This window comes from Lissotriton helveticus, chromosome 4_1 (assembly GCF_964261635.1).
Source record: "Lissotriton helveticus chromosome 4_1, aLisHel1.1, whole genome shotgun sequence".
NCBI classification, from domain to species: domain Eukaryota; kingdom Metazoa; phylum Chordata; class Amphibia; order Caudata; family Salamandridae; genus Lissotriton; species Lissotriton helveticus.
In genome coordinates this window covers 1,933,027,934-1,933,052,096 of record NC_136063.1, presented here as the reverse complement: position 1 = coordinate 1,933,052,096, position 24,163 = coordinate 1,933,027,934, and the positions used below count along the sequence as shown (strand labels likewise).

The 24,163-nt window shown below is 45.4% G+C and overlaps 1 protein-coding gene across 3 annotated transcripts in view; it reads left to right on the top strand.

The window, feature by feature from the left end:
* Positions 1–24,163, top strand: part of ARHGEF6 (Rac/Cdc42 guanine nucleotide exchange factor 6) — a 1,071,863-nt gene that overhangs the window by 629,371 nt on the left and 418,329 nt on the right. For all 3 annotated transcript variants that reach the window (XM_078688613.1, XM_078688614.1, XM_078688615.1), the window contains one exon: positions 15,620–15,742. In XM_078688613.1, the coding sequence (XP_078544739.1) occupies positions 15,620–15,742 (123 nt within the window). The remainder of the gene's footprint in view (positions 1–15,619; positions 15,743–24,163) is intronic.

The following is a 24,163-nucleotide window of genomic DNA, read 5'->3' as shown; positions in this document are numbered from 1 at the left end:
GGAAATGTTTGTGGAAACCCTGCTAACTAACCTGCTCGGAGAAGGAGTGTTCTCCTCCATGTTTGTGGTCGAACGTGCTCATAGGTCGCTAGCCCCACGTCCTAACCCGGGTCTTCCTCCGCGGCCAATTATTGCGAAGCTGTTGAATTACAGAGACAGAGACACGGCACTTCGTTTGGCACGGTCCAAGGGAGTTCTGCAATACGAGGGCTCGACGATTTCCATCTTCCCTGACTTCACGGCCCGGGTTCAGGAGGCGCGCAAACACTTTGCGCCACACAAGAAACGACTCAGGGACATGGGCCTGGATTATGCCATGCTGTACCCGGCCAAGCTGCGTGTGAATAGGCAGGGACACTCGCACATCTTTACGGACCCTGCAGAGCTGCAAAAGGCGTTGAAGAAATGGGCTCGGGACAAGCCAGCAGAGCAGGTAGACGTTCAGGAAGAAGATGATCAGCAACGTGGAGACAACCAGGAGTAGCCCGGCTATGTCCGCACTATGGTACTGTGCTCCGCCATCTGATCCTTTTTTGAGGTAGAGTTGACTCGGGGTGTTCCTGATTTGGTGACACTATACACTGCCGAGATGCTGCGGATATGAAGGTGTGGGCGGCGGGCACGATTATGGCTCACTGTTGTGGCTGGACTGCACCCAATGTGACTGTTGCTCTCTCTGCTCATTATTGCTGGATGGGTGATTGTTGCGACAATGGGGGTGTGGGTGGGGGGGGGGGGAGGTATCCCTTGCATTGCTGGGGATATGTAGAATGTATATCATTGATTTGACGGGGTTACCCATACTTGATGGTGTACGGCGGGGGGTGGGGACTCAGGTTAACAGAGTTGGGCCTTCCTAGACAAGCCTGTAGTGGCTAGCTACCTTTCGCCCACGAGCCGAAGGCTATGGGGTTTCTGGACTTGTGGTTGGGGAGGGGCGGGTGGGATGGGGACCTGAGTGACCGAGTTGGGGGGGGTCAGCTGTGGGAGGAGGGTGGATTGTTGGGGTTTGTTTTTGTCTTTGTATGGTTCTTTTTGTTTTCGATTGAACATGTGCTTTGCCATTCTGTGCGGGAACCTCCCTATATGCACGCGGATATTGCTCCCCTTCCATTTCTCCTGCTTGATTGTATAGCTGCAGTTACTGCTAATCTATTCTGTGACTTTATTATCTTCTGCCATGGCGGGTGGGACTGACACTTCCGAGCTCGCGGCACTGAGCGAGCCGGAACCTGCACACTTCAGAGTCTTGACTTGGAATGTACGGGGCCTAAATGATTTCAGGAAGCTTCGTAAAGTCCTCAGTTACCTGCGCAGACATCATATAGATCTTGCATTGTTACAGGAAACACACTTGCCTTTGACTAGCAAAATGCTTCTTCATAAGGGTCTTGTGGATTGCAGTGTAGCTTCTGGGTTCACAACTCACTCGAGGGGGACTCTTATCTGGGCTAACCCATGCTCCAAACTAACACTGACACCCCTGGAAGTTGACACCGAGGGCAGGTATGTCCTCTGCAGATGCAAGGGCAGGGGCCTTGATTGTATGGTAGTTAATGTGTATGGCCCTAACTTTGACTCCCCAGAGTTCTACACAACTTTGGTGCAGAAATGCGAGCAGTATGAATGCACAGGGATGCTCTGGGGTGGGGATTTCAATCTGGTTCTTGACCCGATGTTAGACAGGTCTGCGGGACCACATAGAAACCCGTCGGCAGCGGCAGGGGTGCTGCAGACTGCAATGACGCGCCTGGATTTACTTGACATATGGCGGCATAGGCACCATTCCAGAGGTGGCTACACGCACTATTCCTCGTACCACGAAATACATACAAGAATTGATTACTGGCTAGCGTCGCGTCCTCTGGCTTGCAGGGTAAGGGACTGTCTGATTCTGCCCCGCTCACTTTCGGATCATTCTCCTCTCCTCATGCTTCTCGAACTGCAGACGCCCCGTCTCCCCCCGTTCACGTGGCGCTTTCCCCCCTATTCTTTACTAGACGAAGTTTTTCGGGGTGAACTCGCAGAGGAGATCCAAAGCTTCTTTGACATCAACTTGGGCTCCGTGGATGACTTCCAAACGCTGTGGGAGACATTCAAGGTATATGTGCGCGGTGTTGCCATGGCCAAACACTCCAGCGTCCTAAAATCCATCAGGCAGCGGCTCCAACTCCTGGAAACACACCTGGCAGAGCTGGAGCAGAGACTGCAGGCCAGCCCTGACGAGGAAACACTAGTCTCTATTAAAAAACTAGTAACGGAATACAATGAGGAAGCCGATAGGGAGGTCAAACACTTGGGCAAATATGCTACTGCTCGCGCGTATGGCGAGGGTGGGAGACCCGGATCCCTTCTGGCCAACATGGTTCGCAGCGAAAGGCGACAGCTTGCAGTTGGCGAGTTGCTGTCCAGTACGGGTGAGCTCCTGACTGACGAAGAGGAGATTCTGGAAGAGTTTCGACTGTTCTATTCAGCTCTTTATGAGGCTAAAACCACCGGCATGGATGGGGCAATAGATGACTATTTAGACTTTATCGAAATGTCACAGCTATCAAACACACAGAGAGAGTTTCTGATGATGCCTATTCAGAGGGAAGAGATCGTTGATGCCCTGAACAGCATGAGCACGGGCAGTGCTCCGGGAGCCGATGGGCTTACGGTCGGCTTCTACAAGGCCTTCGGGGACCTTTTGGTTCCCTACCTGTCGACTTTGTTCGACGGCATATGTCAGGATGGCTGTATGCCGCCGACCATGCGAGAGGCTCTCATTATTACCCTCCTTAAACCGGGAAAGCCCCCGACAGAACGGAGCTCATACCGCCCGCTCTCGTTGATCAACGTCGATGCCAAGCTATACGCCAAAGTCCTGGCGACACGTCTTGCTCTCTTAATCCCGGAACTAGTTGCTCCTGAGCAGGCTGGCTTCATCCCCACCAGGAGTCTTACCTACAACATACGCACTGTACTAGGGACAATGCAACATGTAAAACCGGAGAGTAGGGCGCTAGCTGTATTTCTTGACATGGAAAAGGCGTTCGACTCTGTTGAGTGGCCCTTCATGGTCAGGGTGCTGCGGAAGCTGGGACTGGGAGAACCCTTCCTGCAGATGATAGGTGCGTTATATTATGAACCATCGGCTAGAATTCGCCTAGGCAACAGAGTGTCAGACGCCTTCGCAATACGCAGAGGCACCAGGCAGGGCTGCCCTTTATCACCACTGCTGTATGCACTAGTGGCTGAACCTCTAGCGTGCGCACTGAGGGAATACCATAGTCTCGAGGGAATCAGTTTCCCAACGTACAAGATCTGCATATCCACGTATGCTGACGATACCCTCCTCTATGTTAGGGACCCAGAGCTCAATCTTTCTTCAGTGTTGCGGGAGGTAGTCCAGTTCGGAGCGTTATCGGGGCTGAAAGTTAACTGGAGCAAATCCGTCGCGTTTCCGCTGACCCCGGCGACGAGTAGGTTCGAGATGGAATATCCGCTACAGTGGTCGGAGGATCCGGTTCGGTATCTGGGCATACAGTTGCACCCGGACCCAGACGTACTAGTGAGGGAAAACTATGGGGTGGCCTATTCCAAACTGTCTGACGATATCGATAGGTGGTGCAAATTACCGTTCTCCCTCTCGGATCGCATCGCCCTGATGAAAATGATAGTGCTGCCCCGGTTCCTGTTTTTGTTCAACACCATCCCGGTGACTTTACCGAAGGTATTCTTTAAGACGCTGACCCAAGCTCTCACGCGGTTAGCGTGGGGGGGCAAGCAACCGAGGGTACAGTGGCAAATCCTAACACTCCCATTTGAACGAGGAGGGTTAGGCGCGCCTGACCTAGAGAGATACTTTAGGGTTGCGCAAGCAACACATTTGCACACATGGACTCACGGGGATCGTAACATCCCCCACGTGATACTTGAAACCCTTTTCGCCGCCCCTCTCCCCACTCCGGCCACAGTGTTTGAACCGACCTCGCGCAGGGTTGGTACATTGGATTCAATAACAGCGACTAATCATGCGTGGCACTCTTTGGCTCGGAGCCACGGACAGGATCTTTTGTATTCCCCACTGGTCCCAATTGACTGGGCCGTGTGGCTCTCCCCTCTACGGGAGAAAGGGGTCCTATGCGCGCTTCGACAATTGGGCATCCTTACACTGGGAGACCTTTTCAAAGAGGGCACAGCGATCACCTGGACACAGCTGGCGCAGTCAAGGCCGCCTGCCACGCTACTGCAGCGATTCCATTTCCACAGACTCCGCGCGGCATTGCGGGACGTGTTGGGCGCGACCATGCAGGAGCCTCCGGAAACCCCGGAACTGACGTACGTTATCAAGACGCCATCCCCTAGTCACCTGGTGTCCAGGCTGTATCGAATGGGCCAGCGTAGCGGACAACACGATCCCTCCAAAGCCCGATCGGCGTGGCAACGGGACCTGCAGGCAGAAATAAGCGACTCTATGTGGGAATACTGCTGCCGCAATACCAGAAAGGTTTCCATGAACGCACGACATAGACTTATTCATTTTAAATTCCTCCAAAGAGTGTATTACACCCCTGAACGCCTACACAGGTATGGCCTCCGGCAATCAGCGGAGTGCGAGCGCTGCCACTCCCCAGTTGCGGATTTCATGCATCTTGCGTGGACATGCCCGGGCATCAACAGATTCTGGGCTGACGTCTTTGGGGAGCTGTGCACCATACTGGAGACTGAGTTACCGGTAGACCCGGCGCTGGCGCTCCTGGGACATTCTAAAATTCTCCCACCGGCGATGCGCCGCCTTGCAGACCTGGGACTCATAATGGCCCGTCGGCTGGTGGCGAGATGTTGGATGCGAGGTCCTCTCCCGACCAAAGATGGATGGTCCAGGGATATGCTATACGGGTGCACTCAATCACAGCTTTATAGCGAGCTTCTACCCCCTCGCAGCAGACCGAAAAATTTCTGGGACCAGTACCTAACATATTCTAACAAAAAGTCTGACGCGGAATCGGAGCATGAGGAGGAGGAGAATCCGATGGGAGAGGGGGACACTGAGGCTCAGGGCTCTATACTTAGTGTTTGAGTGCTTAGTGGAGACCTGGACAAGTACCCGGCTGACTTTCCGGGGGCGTTGGGAAGAACTTCCTAGTGTGTCCTTTCACCGCTGTTTCCAGTGTGTTACTTACAGGGCGGGTTGCCACAGTACACAGGGAGCTCAGAGGTTTGGTGCGGGGGGAGGGTATGTCACGTTTGGGAGGGCGGGTAGGGTGGAGGTATAGGTTTGGAACTCACGCAGAGGCAAGCACTGGGGTAGTTAGGGGGGGTTGGGGGTAAGTTCAGGAGGGGTGGTTGCGAGAGGAGTTATACGCTAGTTTTCAGGGGACGGACATACATTCCATGCCAACACACATATCACACAATGGGATTGGGTGGGCTCCAAAAGAGGGGGCGAGGTTAGGGAGGGTAGGTCATGGAACTTAGGGTGTGTGTGCTCAAACAGTGGAGAAGGGGCAGGGTGTCCATTGTTCTCTGTAGAGCTCCTGCTCCGTTGACCTGCCGATTCCACCATGATGATCTTGTATTTTTCTTACATTGCTGCCGGCCTCCGGGTTGTAGGCATGGAGCTGTGTGTGTGTACCGTCACTGAATAAAAAAATAAAATAAAAAAAAAAAAAATATATCTCTGGGGTAAACCCTTTTGCTCCACTCTCACTATGCTAGCTGTGGGCCAAACCCTTTTATTTATGTATTAATACAATGAATATGATGTACCAACTTTGAGAAAATGGAGAAAACGCATCATGAGGCATTTTTCTACAGTACTGATTATTTGATGTTACACCAGTAGAAAGCATGTAGGGGAGGCGCTTCCCTTCACATGAACCAAAGGATTTAACCAGTCTCAGAAACAGCAGCATGGAGAACATTGCAATGCTACCAGTAACAGTAATTTCAAAGAAAGCTCGAATGTATGTTTATGGCATTGTGAGTGTTCTTGCACCGCCACAAAAACTGCCTGCAGAAACATAGCAGATAGCTAAGCACTACAGTCCTCCTGTCATGCAAGCCAGGTGAAACCCTGTTCCACTACCCACATCTTAGCCGACAGCGGCTGAAGCGTAATTTCATTTTCAAAAACACCCCAACCAGCAGCTCATGCACTGGAAATCTCGGTGGTCTATCAAACAGGTGACCAATCCTCGCATACAACTCACGAGCTGCCTGACACGCAATTATAAAAACATCCTCATGTTCCTTCAACGCGCTTCGCCCAAAGAACGGCACAGATCTAGGCCATGACCACTAAAGGACAGCGCCTTAATGGGCAACTTCAAATTGAAGCCAAGACCGAGAACGGAAGGAAAAGAAAAGCGGACGAAAATTGAAGATCCGGCAAGAAAGTGAAAGCGAGCACGATGCGTGAAAAAATACCAGTGAGAGGGGTGGGGGAATTTGGTCGAGAGCAGGGACACGCAGCGTTTACCTTGTGGGAGCGAACGCAAACATTGCTAACACATGGCGCCGCTCTCTCCCGCAAGGGAATCGCCAAACGTGCATGCGTTGCCTTTCAAAGCAATGCAATGTGTGCATGTTTTTGCTCTCAAAACCGAATCGATTACAAGAGGTCTCCTCCTATGCAGGGCATGCGCGCTGCGTAGGCGCTACCTAAAAAGCAAGGGCGAAAACAGACATCGCTGCCTGGTGCCTCGTCTTAGGATTACTTTTCTTGATAGTGTCCTGCCCACCCGTACTCTGGCCGTGGGGGTGGCATTAAGCAAATGGATCCAACTAAGGTATTGGTCGGCTACCTCTATTCGCCAAAGAACCTACCACATATAAGGCCACTCCACTGAATTGAACACTTGTTCAATATCCAGTGATGCAATAGCACTTTCAGCTTCCATGAGGCTAAGGGCCTGCCAATCGTCTCAGATTGTCGGTTGTATTCCGTCCAGGGATGAACCCCGCCTGATCGGAATTGATTAGTTGTGCCTTCATTGGGAGAAGAAGTTCAGCCATGATGCCACTCAATATTTTCACTTCGATGTTTAACAGCATTTAAAAGAAACCATTTTAAATGTGGTCAATGTAACCTCAGAAAGGCTGCAAAGCATAGCTGTATGTGTAAAATGTATAGTTGTTTACAATTATTCTAATTTTTAGACGTCCGGTAAAAAAATGTGTTCTGGGATTCAGCACGCGGGATGGTTCCTTCTAATATTTATCACTATCAGTGACATTGCTTCAATGCAGAACCAAAGTTTCAGTTATTGTCACTGTAATATCAGCAAAGAGAATTCTCTCCCTGAAAAACAGCTAGCAGTGAGTAGACAATTGCCTGCTGGAGATGTTCAAATTGTCTTTCAGTAGACAATACAGGTTTTTAAAATCAGTTTGACATCTCCTAAAAAAGATACGCTTATGTAGTAGTAGTCAAGTTTGCGGAACATAGCTTCCTTGCACACAAGGCAATCAGGTGCCAGGTGTTAGTTGAATGTGCATACCCTGACTATATGGTAGAAATGTATCTGTTAAACTTTGCTGACAACAACAATGTGGTAGAGCTACCAGCCTTCAAAGCTGCAGTCAAGGTCTCAACTATCTTCCATCCCATCAAATCAAGAAGCTTGCTATCCTTTTCAGGAGTAAGAGAGGAGGCAGGAACTATGTCTTGGAATTTCCAGGCAGCTGACACAATCACAGAATCTGGTGGTGAATCAGTCTGAAGGAAAGGGGATGTTATTTTGGGGACTTATTCTTCTTAGCAACCTAGCCTGCCTCATAGAGTAGTGAGGAACAGTTATATTGTTTGTTCTCAAAGTCCTGGCAACAAAGGCAGGACGGGTCTGAATGTGCACCGGCGATGCATCAGTATATTAAGTTTTGCTGTTCCTTTAACTAAGACCTCATTGAAGGTTGTTACGTCATCAATAGGTGAAATAGAAGAGGGCGGAAACTTCATCAAAGTAGAACAGCCCTCAACGGAGGAAGATGAGCCTGTCATTGAAGAGTGAGATTGCAAAGTATTAGATCATCTTGAGTAAGATAGTCTATAATGACTTTTGGGAGGTGATATGTGTCTTTTAAGAATTCTCTTCGAAGTGATCTCTGATGAATAGTTGGAGGTATCAGCTGTGATGAAGGCTGACTTTGTGTCTGAGGATAAGCCGATGTACTAGGTGTTGGTAAACAGACCAGAGGTGGTACTGGCGAAAAACATTGTGAGACGGACCTCCTTGGGACAAAAAAAGGCATCATCTCATGTATAGGCAACTAAGATCCAAAGTACTCTAGAGTCAGAAGTCTCAGGAAGCTTTCTTCTCTTCAACTCAAGCACCCTGTCAGATGAAATGTGGAGGAACTTGCTTGATGTCAATGTCTTCAATGACGATGCAGTCATCTACAGCAATGTGCTGGGGGTTCTCAGCATCTTTCCACTCACACTCGAACGCACGGTGCAGAGCATTCTGTCTAAAATGGCCATGTCAGAAATGGAGCACCTGTATATCGATAGCACCTTTCTGACCCTCAACCAATTCCACTAGTGTGGTGCTGCCACCGCCCTTGATGTGCTTTTCTATCTCCACCCGACTGCATGGCATGGTGAGGAGTCCTCTGAATTTCTTCCATTAATGCAAGTCCTCACATCGCCTGATGGGTCTCCAAATGATATAATATGACGCTACAGCTCAGGACAGCCAGAACTGACCAACTTAGAGAAGCTTGGAAGCATGAGCTCAGAATAAGTATACCCCCTGCCTGCTGGAAATATTGATGCGCCCAAAACAGCACACTGTCCATTTATTACAGGCACAAGGTGCTGCACTATAAGGTCTTGCACCAGGCCTATACCACCACGTACAATCAACACACAATTGACTCTCTCCCTCATAGTTTCAGTTGGTGTGGACGTGAAGACGCTGGCTTTTTGCATCTGACATGGTAGTGTCTTCCTATCCTCAACTATTGGCATGCGATTCTAGAAGTACTAGTGGACATAACAGAATATACCCTGCAAAACCCCACCCGCTGATAATTCTACTTGGTTACTTTAATAAAGTCCCATCTGAGACCCAGCGACTCGCTACTATGGCCCTGTTATTGGCTAAATTAAGGATGAAGATAAACTGGCATCGAGGCAGGCTACTTACGGTCGCCAACTAGCTGCATGATATGTCAGTTTGTAACAACCGAAAGGAAACCTACACTATCCTCCAACCACCCATATACCGGCCACAAGATATATGTTAATCGCTTCATGCTGATGTCAAGAACTCAGATGTCAAGAAGTCAGAACATAGCGTTGCAATTATTAATGTTGAAGCACTCAGTCTTAAGATGCTCAACATTAGCCTTGATGTCTTCGACATTGAAGCATAGTTGTAATGTTGAGATGACTCCCGCTGATTCCACCTTCCCCAGCAGCCTCTCTAGTTCACCAAAGGTGTCTGATACTTATCATCCCTCAAGATCAATCAATCCAGGATTATTTTCCATTGTTGCCAGTGCCAAAAGGCATTGTGGTTCTCAGCATTGTAATGGCTCCAACTCCTAAGATGCTCAGTACAGAGACACCACTCTTACAAAAACACCCCCATGTCTGCCAGTGGATCCAGTGGAAACACCTCTTATTCTGCCCCGCCCCTCTGTGACTACACCTACAGATAACATTCCAAAGGATCAACCACCAGTGAGAATGTGAAGGAAAGAAAAACCCACTCCTCTTACACCTTTGAGATATTCTGACACTGTCGCTGAGTCAGACTCCTCAATATCATATACTCCACCCTCACCTCCATGCTTGTTGTCTAAAATCTCTTATGGAGACATTATCTGAGGTGCAAGTACTAAGAATAGCAACACAGATCACCCATCTGCAAACCAAGGTATCCTCAAGTGGGAAACTTGGCAGGAGACAGTATAGGCTCTAGGTACTTGCTACCTATTAATCCGGCTTCTCTAAAATCACAGAGGAGAAATGTCTGATCCCAGAGACCGCAAATTCAGCAACGGGACACTATTGCAAAAATATAGGCCACAGAAGCTTGACCCACATATTCTTCGTGCTGGTACAAAGGTAGATCTAGCTATTGTTTCCGCTGTCGAGGGGGCAGCATGCATCACCCCCACAAACAACAAACGCATTCAACAGAGAAAGCAAGCACGTGGATTCCTTAGGCTGCACAGTTTGTAGTACTTCTGCAACTTTTCTGGAAGCAGTCAGTGCAACAGCTATATTGGGTTGCTAATATGACCGAGCTTTATAGGACCAGTGTGCTTGGGGGGGGGGGGGCAATGCTGTCAAACACAGTATTCCTGTTCTCTCTTGATTCTGCGGACGTGGCGGCATCTCAATGCTCGCGCCCTCTCTCACTGCACAGAGCTGCCTGGCTAAGTCTCACCTCGCCCATTCTCTGACTGGGTTCACATGCAGACGAAGAACTGCTGAGGATGTGGTGAGAAGCAGAAACATTAAAGATAGTGGTGCAAGGAAGAGAAAAGTTTTTTAGGCCCTTTACAAATATAGATAGACGTTAACAAACCTACCAGGCACATAAACGATTCAGTCACCTTTTTGACAGCCACAGTAGCCGCAGTAACAGCAATCAGCAGTGACAGTCCATAGCAGAGCAGTATCAACTAGGGGTGGGCATAATTTGCGTAATTGCGTTACGCAAATCTCCGCGAAAAGGGGAAAAAATGTCTGCGAACACGCGGAATTGCTTGTTCGTGATGCTTTTTTCCTGTTCGCAATCACTGTTTGCATGCTCGGGGGATAGTATCTCGTGAACACGCATTTTGAGAACGCGAACAAGCAAACAATTTCGCAAAGTCACGGAACGCAGAATTCTGGGCAATATCGCGTTCCCTGCAGAACGCAAAATTACCCAAATTCCGCAAATTCTGCTAGCAGAATGGAATTTGCCGCCCAGGCCTATTATCAACTACATGGTTTAATGAGTAGAGCGAAATCACTTCTCCTGAAACTGGCGTAGCACTTGTGTCGTTCGAGTTCATTGTTAATTTGTGTAGCAAAATGCTTCTCTCGCAATAGTACTGACATTTCAAATATATCTTTTGGTGCCTTCTGCATTACCTAAGACAAGCTCATCCATACTCTCATATATGTTCCCTCCGCTTACCTCTAAATTATGAAGAAGCGACCCTTCTTATCTGGCTGGTAACATTTTCTCCCTACCTATGGGGAAAAAACATGAGTCAAACAATTTCTTCAGTTGTTTCCAGGGTAGTAACAAGCGCCCTATTCAGACAAAAACCTGGAATCTGGAACAATAGTGGCTGTTAGTGAGTGTTTAAGATTGAGTTGATGTCAGGATATAAAGAAATGTGTTTAATGTATACTGAGCGCACCTATGCTGCCAGAATACTCTTGCATCCAGTGGGCAAATTACTGAAATGCTGCATTTGCCAATTAGTGATGGAGCTACTGCAGGGATTTTCACAAATTGCCCTTTGATCCGAATCTGCTGAGAAGAAAAGTGGTCTGTAAATCAACCTCATATAAGAAAATGTACGTTAGCCACTTTGGCTTGTAGTAGAATCAAACACTTGAGTAAATTGAACTCCGCTGCCCTGGTACATTGATCAAAATATTTGCTAACGAAAAACCCTTGTAAATTGCATGAAGATAAATTAACTTCTACCGCTCTGAAGTAAAAAAGGGTCTTGTGAATATCCAGTGATATTTTCTCTCTTGGTCTTCCTTGGCTGCCTCAGTCGCAGCAGTTAAATTTCTCCTGATGATCGGGCACTTCCGTGTGCATCTTTATGCTCTGTCCAGGATGTAGTGTTCCAGTAATGTGCTGTACACACAATCTACACCTACCCATCACAGGTGTCACCAGTGAGTTGACCCTGTGGATAAAAGAGGCAGAGCACACGTGACCTGGGCCAGTTCCAGCACCATATACTACTCTGTCCGTGTCCTTTATTCCCATGCATGTGGGTCTAGAGCCCACTACTTTACAATGGCCACAAGTGGGTCTGACCCCGCATGTATAATGGCAGCAGCCCGGCTGTTTCTCATTGGGAGAGGAGTGGCCAAGGTCTAGGGCAACCCCGCACTGGCTGCTGACATAACACGACTGGAGCAACGGGCCGTGGCATGCCTGGACATACGGCCACCGTTAATGCCCCTGCAGCTACCCGCATGCTAACATAGAGTACCACTTTGCTCGGGACTGATAAGTACATTCAATTTGCCATTTACGGATACGCCAATTATACCCTGTTTAAAGAGTGAGCACATGCACTTTAGCACTGGTTAGCAGTGGCAAAGTGTGCAGAGTCCTAATGCCAGCAAAAAACGAGATCTGAAAAAATGGAAGAAGGCAAAAGGTAAGGGTAAAGACCATTAAAAACAACAAGGGCCTCACCCGAAAAAACATTGAGTCCTAACCTGAATGACAAACCCGGGATTATCAATTCTCTTCTCCGTTCCCTCGAGTGTGATCCTTTTGACTACTCTGATTTGTCACAGTGTCTTCTTAACTCTCCTTACTAAAATACAATGAATACTACCATCCAGGCTCAACAGACCTTCCACAGATGAGAAAATGTGAGAGAAGAGAGAGAGTACCTCACGGTTGAACCACTAACGGGGTTACTGACTGACATTTGCCAGTTTACCCACTTCTCATCATCGGCAACTCTCTCTCTGAGTGTAAAAGAAAAAGAAGAAGAATTCAGTGTTACTTCTCACTTTGGAGAACCACAACATAAAATATAGTGACAAAACATGATAGTAAGACAGAATAACCGTGCTTACTAGTGTCTAGATGTGTCCAAAGAACCCCTGTGAGAATTAGTGAATATGATTTTCACCATTAAAAACTGGTAAGGCTTACTGGCCAACCAACTTTTATTCCAAGCTGCAAGCCTTCCAATAATAAAAATGTTTCCCATCAAACCATGTTTTATTCCATTTTGAAGGGTAAAGACCACCCTACGGCCAAGAGGTCCTACACACGCAATGGTACCATCTGCCACTCTGTGGTGGCCGACTGTGCTTAATCCTCCTCCCATTCCAGTCCAAACAGTACGTAATCTGGGCTTTCAGTTTGATGACGCTCTCTCCTGCAAGGCTCAAATTAATAAGGTCACGGCAGCGTGCTTCGGGAAGCTACGTATGATTAGGAAGATTTTCCCATACCTCCCGCTGGATGCCCGTAGAACCATCATCCATGCCCTTATCACTTCTCACTTGGATTATGCCAACAGTCTCTACGCCGGTGCCCCCTTATATCAAATTGAACGTTTGCAGATCGTTCAAAATGCGGCAGCTAGACTGATTGGCAACATCCCTTACCGACATTCTGTCACATCCTATCGTAAGAAGTTACATTGGCTTCCTATTGCCCGTCGCATTCAATTCAAGGTTCTGACTCTTGCTTTTCGGGCCCTCAACGGGGTGGGCCCGGGATACCTGAGAAAGAGACTTATAGTATCCAAATCGGTCAGATCCTTGAGGTCGAACAACTTGCGTCTACTGGTCGTCCCTCGCTTTCACCGTTCTAGAATGGGCGGCAGAGCGTTTGGTGTAGTGACAGCGAAACTTTGGAACAACCTCCCATTAGACCTCAAGTTCATTTCTTCTGAATCACTGTTCCGAAGCAAACTTAAAACTTGGCTGTTCACCACCTCCTAAAGTGCTTCGTTCTTTCCTAGTCTGCGGTCCTTAGCGCCGGGACACCCCCGTCGGGGGTAGCCGAGCGCTTTACAAGCTTCATAAATAATAATAATAATAATAATACAATCACAACAAAAATATCAAATTGTAACTATAATAAACTCTTATGGTGCCTTTTATTCATCCAATTGAGAACGTTTTTGTATGTATTATAGTATTAATACGACAATATTTAACATATATGTGAAGCTGATTACATTAATTTTAACATTGGCTAATGTAAGCCTCAATTTCAAAATGATTGGTACTGCTGGCAGCATTCTTTTTAGTGTGTGGTTATTTTTTTGTCTAACTCTTCACATACACGATTTATATACAGTTAACTTTGTAAACACTGTTTTGAGATTTAATGTAGTTTTCCAGGTACCGATTTATGTTTCCTTTTATTAAAGGTCTGTTGCACACTGTTACATTGAGAGTGAATGTTCCTAGGGCCTCACCTATTGGGATCATCGTGGCTTCTCACGAATACCTATCCTTCTATAATAAGTAGTACTAACCATTTTAGTGTCTGGTGGGAACTAAGAATGGGAACTGCATTATGTGAATTTGTGAGATAGTGCTGAATAATGTGATTTCAGAAACTGTATTGTTGTTCTTTTAACCTCGTTGGTCCAAATGCAATTGTATTTATGTATAGTTTTCTTTGTTTCTTTGTATTCTGCATTATAAAAGAATCCTCTCTTTGAGGGTAGTGGGCTCACTCTGCTCTGATCTTTAGGAGGTGACACTATGTTGGTCTGATCTCTGATTTATAACTTTGACTTATTTATTTAGAGCTGAACTATATGTGGTTCTGCTTGTTCATTTCCTGCATAGTATTCTGAACATCATGCTATTATATAATAATTGCTTTACTGACTGACTCCTAACCATTTAATGTTGTTTCTGTAACGATCTGAATACTTTAATACACTTTAATGGTTTTATTTTAATATTTTTCTCGTTTTCATTGTAACGCCTAATGTTCTTTTTTTTTTACATCTGCTTTGAATCTTGTTGGACAACCACAGTTGAGGAGCAACAAAATCCTTAGGGGATTGACACTACTCCCGGTCCATCAGAGGCTCTATCAGTTTGACAGTAGAAAATGTGCTATCACATCCATTCCCACCCCTAAAGTATCCTTATATTTACTTACAGTACACTCATTAATCCATTCATTCATTGATCTTTCTACCCGTACACTTGTTCATCAATCACACCATCTGTCTGCCTGATGACTGTGACTTTATACTTGTACCTCTGCTTTGCCTCGAAATTATTGCCCTTGACTGCATACATAGGTGTTTGTAAAAGTAATGTCTTCGTGCCTGCCAATATTCCTTTTGAACAGTCTGCATGGGTGTTTTGAGCTGTGTTGCTTTTCACACATGCCGCCTGTATGCCTTTCGATCTGTTTATGCATTGATCAACGTAAGCAGGTTTATAGGTATGCATCTTCTTATACTTGATGCCTGTGCATCCATGAACCATGCAACAAGCAAACCTATTGACTTTACTTTTAGTCATCAGTGGTTTCATCTTTGTCTAATTAAAATATTTGCCCAAACTTTGTAATTGGAGGAGTCCGTTAATTGAATTAAAGTTAATTCAACTAAGTAAACATGGAGAACACGTAGTTTTCCTAAAATATTGGTATGAACTAAAAATTGTGATCACATCTACTGCCTACAAATATTTCTTGCTAAATCAGATCTCCTTTGGTTGTTCATTTTCACTGTTATTATTGTACACATCTTTGCGTGTTGCACCGAAATAATAGTATTCGCGTTTGTATAGTATTTGTGTCATCTGTTGCTTGCTGAATATTACTTACGAGAGTTGACGTTAAAAGAGAAAACTGTTAGCACGTTTCTGTGTAATATGAAAATTAAGTGTCTAGCATTTAAATATTACATTTTACAAATACGCTTTTGTTTGCAGGTTACCAGAGAATCAGCAAAAAGTGGGAGGCTGCTTTATGAATCTGATTCATCAGTTTAAGTCTTTATACCTCACATACTGTGCCAATCATCCTTTGGCTGTCAGTGTTCTAACAAATCACAGGTAAATAATGTTTCATGTATTCCCTATAGGTATATCTTGTATAGTGAAAAACTGGGCAATGTAAAGAATTATGACAATGTTGTGTGCATGTGTATATATATGTGTGTATGTGTGTATATATATATATATATATATATATATATCTCCATATCTCCACACAGCAGTTTCTCCTACTGGACCTCTGGGGACCCAAGGAGAGTGGCGCGCACGCCGGAGGAGATTGCCGGCAATCAAATGTTCAAAAGTGTACAAAAGTGCAGCGCACTCTCAGGACAAACGGCACAAAGTCCAGGAAACAGTCGATGGAGATTTAATCACAACACGTTTCACCACACAAAGTGGCTTGGTCACGTGATAGTGCAAAATAAACACCTCATATTTGTAGTTCTTTGTCCAGACATACCATGGAAAGCAAAAGACAAATGATGCAGCCATGGTATCGAAAAAACAAATGAATGTCAAAATAACAACAACACATAGACTGTCACATATTTTAAACTTCTAACCATGTCAAGAATAAACACAGTGATGTTTCACATTGGACAAAGGTGTGCATGCATGTGCCCTTCGTAACGTAGCTACTGCTAGGTATCGCTGGCATATAAGGGAAATAACATGCGTTAATGTACTGCCCCTTATGTCAAAAATTGTATGCCAAATGTCAACAGTGAAATAAAATACTATGTTGTTCGAGATCCGGAGTCGGTAGACTACTTAGCTGTCTCTCGAGAAACTCCCCCATCACGTGATCGTTAGTGGCCAAGATCCCGCCCCTATCAAGGCAATTCAGCGTACACAATGTCATGTCAATCGCCAATAAAGTTACATTATTTTTGAAATGTTGGGTGCCTGAGCAAATGACCTTGAAAACAATAAATTCAATGATACATCAAACTATATAGTTCATCTGTGGCAAGTGCCTGAATAAAGTGAATGTGTCCATGATGTGTTGCATCCATGATATATTGAAAATGCATCCGACTCATGCTTTGGTTGACATACCCTATGCCAAATTGATAATCAAAACATCGCCTAGTGTTACAGAAGAGTAGTGACAGAAAAAATGTGTCATTTCATACACATAGCAGCATCAATAATTCCCTTGTGCTATAACGTCCGGACAGCCATACAATACCCAAATTGTGAAGAGGTGAAAAAGTGCAAAAAGATCCTGGTGCCCGTGAACTATGCAGGAGAAGAAGAGGGTAATCATGCCCGTGAGAGAAGTGCAACTAAGATGGGCCTCTACACTCCTTCCTGCAAGAAAAGAAATGTAAAACAATTAAAGTTAAGAACTGACCTCTTGACCAAAAGTTCTTGTTAAATGTGACATCATTGCAATCACAAAGAAGGGCATAAGTCAAGCATATGCTTGTGGTTGTCAAATATCTCACATGAAGGAAAAATGTGTACATCAAATCTATCGTGCTGCTAGATAGTTCGCATATTTATTCTTTCAGATGAACTGACAATTCTTCTTCCTGGTTCAAACCCCCCCCCCCGGCGTCTTAGTTTGAAAATCAATTATGAGTTTAGATTCTCTTAGTCTCAAACTCAGAACCCTGTTTCCCCCCCTCGGTTTTTTGACCACTTGTTCCAAGATGATATAACTCATATCTCTAATGTTGGAAAAATATCTCTCTCTGAAGTGCCGTGCAACAGGGTACTTGGGATCAAAATTGGTGATGGCACGAGTATGTTCCAATATGCGGTCTTTGGCCATACATGTAGTGCTCCCAATATACCACTTGTTGCACGTACATACGATGGCATAGACTACAAATGTGGTACTGCATGTGAGAAATTGCGATATATTTTTGGATACACCATTATACACAACCTGTTTGTGACTTTTGCTCTGGGCACAGGCTTTGCAATGGCCACAAGGAAAAAAATCCCTGGAGACCATGCATGTTGGATGGAGAGTATAATGTAACATCACTGTGGACCAGCATATCCCTGATGTTGCAACTGTGTTTGTATGTGATGTTGGGCCTTTCTGGGAGATTTTTTCCAATCACATTATCAGCCTTAAGAATGTCCCAGTTTTTTGTAATGATCTTTCTGATTGCTTGAGCTTCTGAGCTGTAAGTGAGAACCAATCTAGTAGTCTCCTCAGTCTCCTCTGTATTTTTACTGGGATCTAGGAGAGTTTGTTTCCTGTCAATGGCATTAGCTCTGGTAAGGGCTTGTTTAAGTACCCAATTGGGGTATCCCCGTTCCCTAAACCTTTCCATCATAGCCATAGCATGCTTATGGCTATGATGGAGTATTGTCTTGACCACAACATCTTCTTATTCAATGGGAATTTATTTCGACAGATAAATGGCTCAGCTATGGGATCATGTTTTTCTCCCAGCTTCGCCAATTTGTTTATGGGGAGCTGGGAGGACGACATACGTACTGACCCCATGTTTCAACAAGATTTTGAGAAAGTTTCAATGTGGCTCCGGTACATCGATGATCTGTTCATCGTGTGGAAAGGGTCAGCAGAAGAGGCTAATCATTTTATCAAAAAACTCAACAATAACGACCGCAATATTGTTCTCAGTGGTACCATAAGCAATTCAGAGATTTAATATCTTGATGTTAAAGTTGAAATAAAGAACAACAGAGTTCAAACATCATTACATCGGAAGGTTACGGCCGGCAACAGCATATTGCATGCCCTCAGTAGCCACCCGGACAACCTAAAATGGTCCATGCAGTACGGGGAACTACTGAGGGCTAAACGCAATTGCAATACACCATCTGCCTATACCACTGAGAGCAAGATTATGATGGAAAGGTTTAGGGAACGGGGATACCCCAATTGGGTACTTAAACAAGCCCTTACCAGAGCTAATGCCTTTGACAGGGAACAAACTCTCCTAGATCCCAGTACAAATACAGAGGAGACTGAAGAGACTACTAGATTGGTTCTCACTTACAGCTCAGATGCTCAAGCAATCAGAAAGATCATTACAAAAAACTGGGACATTCTTAAGGCTGATAATGTGATTGGAAAAAATCTCCCAGAAAGGCCCAACATCACATACAGACGCAGTTGCAACATCAGGGATATGCTGGTCCACAGTGATGTTACATTATACTCTCCATCCAATATGCATGGTCTAGAGGGATTTTTTCCTTGTGGCCATTGCAAAGCCTGTGCCCAGAGCAAAAGTCACAAACAGGTTGTGTATAATGGTGTATCCAAAAATATATCGCAATTTCTCACATGCAGTACCACATTTGTAGTCTATGCCATCGTATGTACGTGCAACAAGTGGTATATTGGGAGCACTACGTGTATGTCCAAAAAACGCATATTGGAACATACTCGTGCCATCACCAATTTTGATCCCAAGTACCCTGTTGCACGGCACTTCAGAGAGAGATATTTCTCCAACATTAGAGATATGAGTTATATCATCTTGGAACAAGTGGTCAAAAAACCGAGGGGGGGAAACAGGGTTCTGAGTTTGAGACAAAGAGAATCTAAACTCATAATTGATTTTCAAACTAAGACGCCGGGGGGTTTGAACCAGGAAGAACAATTGTCAGTTCATCTGAAAGAATAAACATGTGAACTATCTAGCAGCACGATAGATTTGATGTACACATTTTTCCTTCATGTGAGATATTTGACAACCACAAGCATATGCTTGACTTATGCCCTTCTTTGTGATTGCAATGATGTCACATTTAACAAGAACTTTTGGTCAAGAGGTCAGTTCTTAACTTTAATTGTTTTACATTTCTTTTCTTGCAGGAAGGAGTGTAGAGGCCCATCTTAGTTGCACTTCTCTCACGGGCATGATTACCCTCTTCTTCTCCTGCATAGTTCACGGGCACCAGTATCTTTTTGCACTTTTTCACCTCTTCACAATTTGGGGATTGTATGGCTGTCCGGAGGTTATAGCACAAGGGAATTATTGATGATGCTATGTGTTTGTACATGACACATTTTTTCTGTCACTACTCTTCTGTAACACTAGGCGATGTTTTGATTATCAATTTGGCATAGGGTATGTCAACCAAAGCATGAGTCGGATGCATTTTCATTATATCATGGATGCAACACATCATGGACACATTCACTTTATTCAGGCACTTGCCACACATGAACTATATAGTTTGATGTATCATTGAATTTATTGTTTCCAAGGTCATTTGCTCAGGCACCCAACATTTCAAAAACAATGTAACTTTATTGGTGATTGACATGACATTGCGTACGCCGAATGCGGGTTGCCTTGATAGGGGCGGGATCTTGGCCACTAACGATCACGTGATGGGGGAGTTTCTCGAGAGACAGCTAAGTAGTCTACCGACTCCGGATCTCGAACAACATAGTATTTTATTTCACTGTTGACATTTGGCATACAATTTTTGATATAAGGGGCAGTATATTAACGCATGTTATTTCCCTTATATGCCAGCGATACCTAGCAGTAGCTACGTTACGAGGGGCACATGCATGCACACCTTTGTCCAATGTGAAACATCACTGTGTTTATTCTTGACATGGTTAGAAGTTTAAAATATGTGACAGTCTATGTGTTGTTGTTATTTTGACATTCATTTCTTTTTTTGATACCATGGCTGCATCATTTGTTGTATGTGTTGAAAACAGTATGTGTGCAGGACTGTATGGGTGGATGAGTGTGTATATGGGTGTGTTAGTGAGTGAATGACTATCAATAGTGTATTTATGAGTAACTACGTATGTTTTAAACTGGTATATGTGAGTATTGGTGTATATAAGTGAGTATATGTGAGAATGAGAAATTGGAAGAGTTCCTGTATACATAAGTATGTGTTTCTATAAGTGATTGTTTAAGAGAGTAAGTATGTGTATGTTTCTATAGAAGTAAGTGTAGTGGTGTGTGTTTACCTGTATATATGTAAGTAAATAGATGTTTGATTCTTTTAGCATGAGTGACTGTGTTCGAGTAACTCTATGGATGAGTGGCGGTGTGTAACAGGATATATAGGTGTATGAGTACATATGATGAGTGAGTACATCTATGAGTGACTATATATGACTGTTGGTGAATGAGTGGATGTGCAAGTAGATCTTGGAATTACTGAATAGGTTGTTGTAACTGGTATTGGTATGATAATTTTTTTGAAAATGTTATTTTCTATTTTTGAATGTGTATCAAAGGTTACATTAGGGTGAGAGGTCTGCCACTCTATCACAAGGATGATGTCATCAGTGATGTAATCAGTGATGTCATTTGAGATGTTATCAGTGATGTCATGAGTGATGTCATTGACCATGTCATGAGTGATGTAATATGTGACGTCATCAGCAGTGCATTGAGGGCGCACAAGTTATAGTTAGCTGAACTGACTATAGCAGTGGAATTTCAATGGTTTTGTACGAGTGAAATGTCCAGCTAATTATAACACCCCTGAAACCTATGTTTTTTTCTGTGAATTTCTAAGGTTTTTTGAATGCTAATTCCTAACTATAACGTGCCTGAAACCTATGGTGTTTTCAGTGAATTTCAAAGGTTTTTTAAATGCTAATTTCTAACTTTTACGTAACTGAAACCTGTGGTTTTTTTAAGTGAATTTCAAAGCTTTTTGAAATGCTAGTTTCTAACTATGCCTACAGAGGTAGGACATGTGAAGAAAGAAGACAAAACACATAGAAAGAAGAAAAAGAAATTCAGAAAGTAGAAACAGAAGTCCTCAAAGACGAAGAAAAGTGCAGGAAGAAGGAAGGCGAGCAGAAAGAACAAGCAGAGGAGCAGAAAGAGGCCTGGAGGTACCTGGTGGGCTAGTTGGCCCCCAGGGACCCTCACGATTGAAAAGGAATTAATTCCCCAACTTAAACCGCGCCACAGGGTGTGTTTGCACACATGTGAACTCAGGCCCCGCCCCCTCACTTCACCAATGTGCAAACGCACCCCGTGGCGCGTTTTAAGTTGGGGATTAACTCCCCTTAAAACTGAGGGTCCCTGGCGTGCAACTAGCCCACCAGCTACCTACATTAAGCGCCACAGAGCTGCGTTGCAGAGAGGTGTAAAAAGGAGCGTGGCCTCAGAACACCTCTCTGCAACGCAGCCCCCTGGCGCATACTGGAGGTTTCTGGTGGGCTATTTGGCCCCCAGGGACCTCCGGTATTCAAGGGGAATTCGTTCCCCATCTGCAAACGCGCCAGGGGGTGCGTTTGCTCAGTGGTGAAGGGAGGGGGCGGGCCTGAGTTCACATGTGTGCAAACACACCCTGTGGCACGGTTTAAGTTGGGGAATTAATTCCTTTTCAATCCGGAGGGTCCCTGGGGGCCAACTAGCCCACCAGGTACCTCCAGGCCTCTTTCTGCTCCTCTGTTTGTTCTTTCTGCTCGCCTTCCTTCTTCCTGCTCTTTTCTTCGTCTTTGAGGACTTCTGTTTCTTCTTTTTGCATTTCTTTTTCTTCTTTCTATGTGTTTTGTATTCTTTCTTCACATGTCCTACCTCTGTAGGCATAGTTAGAAGCTAGCATTTAAAAAAGCTTTGAAATTCCCTTAAAAAACCATAGGTTTCGGTTTCGTTTTTTTGCACTCCACACCACACCAGTTCAGACATGGCCATATGCAAATCAGCCTTGATCCTGTGCCTCATGGGAACAGTCCAGCCCGAACTGACAAGCCATGTCTTTCCTGGACCGGAATCAAGCATCCTAGGACCGGTTTCTGGCTATCAGCAGTCTTCAGCCAGGATAGCTTCACTCCAGTGGTGTGGAGAGCATGGGACTCACGTCTGAGCATACCCATCCCACTCGGGGTGACAAATGCAAAACAACAGTTGATGGACAGAATGCAGAACAATGTCATACATTCACCCCAGTACAGAGATCCGGGCCTAAATCCATCATTTTTTTGCACTCCACACCACACCAGTTCAGACATGGCCATATGCAAATCAGCCTTAACCCTGTGCTTCATGGGAACAGTCCAGCCCGAACTGACAAGCCATGTCTTTACTGAACCGGAATCAAGCATCCTAGGACCGGTTTCTGGCTATCAGCCATCTTCAGCCAGGATAGCTTGACTCGCATGGTTAGGAGAGCATGGGACTCACGTCTGAGCATACCCATCCCACTCGGGGTGACAAATGCAAAACAACAGTTGATGGACAGAATGCAGAACAATGCCACATATTCACCCCAGTACAGAGATCTGGGCCTAAATCCATCGTTTTTTTGCACTCCACACCACACCAGTTCAGACATGGCCATATGCAAATCAGCCTTGACCCTGTGCCTGATGGGAACAGTCCAGCCCGAACTGACAAGCCATGTCTTTCCTGGACCGGAATCAAGCATGCTAGGACCGGTTTCTGTCTATCAGCTGTCTTCAGCCAGGATAGCTTGATTCCAGTGGTGTGGAGAGCATGGGACTCACGTCTGAGCATACCCATCCCACTCGGGGTGACAAATGCAAATCAACAGTTGATGGACAGAATGCAGAACAATGTCATATATTTACCCTAGTACAGAGATCTGGGCCTAAATCCATCGTTTTTTTGCACTCCACACCAGTTCAGACATGGCCATATGCAAATCAGCCTTGGCCCTATGCCTCATGGGAACAGTCCAGCCGGAACTGACAAGCCATGTCTTTCCTGGACCGGAATCAAACATCCTAGGACCGGTTTCTGGCTATCAGCAGTCTTCAGCCAGGATAGCTTGACTCCAGTGGTGTGGAGAGCATGGGACTCACGTCTGAGCATACCCATCCCACTCGGGGTGACAAATGCAAAACAACAGTTGATGGACAGAATGCAGAACAATGTCATACATTCACCCCAGGAAGAGAGATCTGGCCCTAAATCCATCATTTTTTTGCACTCCACACCACACCAGTTCAGACATGGCCATATGAAAATCAGCCTTGACCCTGTGCCTCATGGGAACAGTCCAGCCCGAACTGACAAGCCATGTCTTTCCTGGACCGGAATCAAGCATCCTAGGACCGGTTTCTGGCTATCAGCCGTCTTCAGCCAGGATAGCTTGACTCCAGTGGTGTGAAGAGCATGGGACTCACGCCGGAGCATACCCATCCCACTCGGGTGACAAAATGCAAAACAACAGTTGATGGACAGAATGCAGAACAATGTCATACATTCACCCCAGTACAGAGATCTGGGCCTAAATCCTTCGTTTTTTTGCACTCTACACCGCACCAGTTCAGACATGGCCATAAGCAAATCAGCCTTGACCCGGTGCCTCATGGGAACAGTCCAGCCCGAACTGACAAGCCATGTCTTTCCTGGACCGGAATCAAGCATCCTAGGACCGGTTTTCGGCTATCAGCCGTCTTCAGCCAGGATAGCTTGACTCCAGTGGTGTGGAGAGCATGGGACTCACGTCGGAGCATACCCATCCCACTCGGGGTGACAAATGCAAAATAACAGTTGATGGACAGAATGCAGAACAATGTCA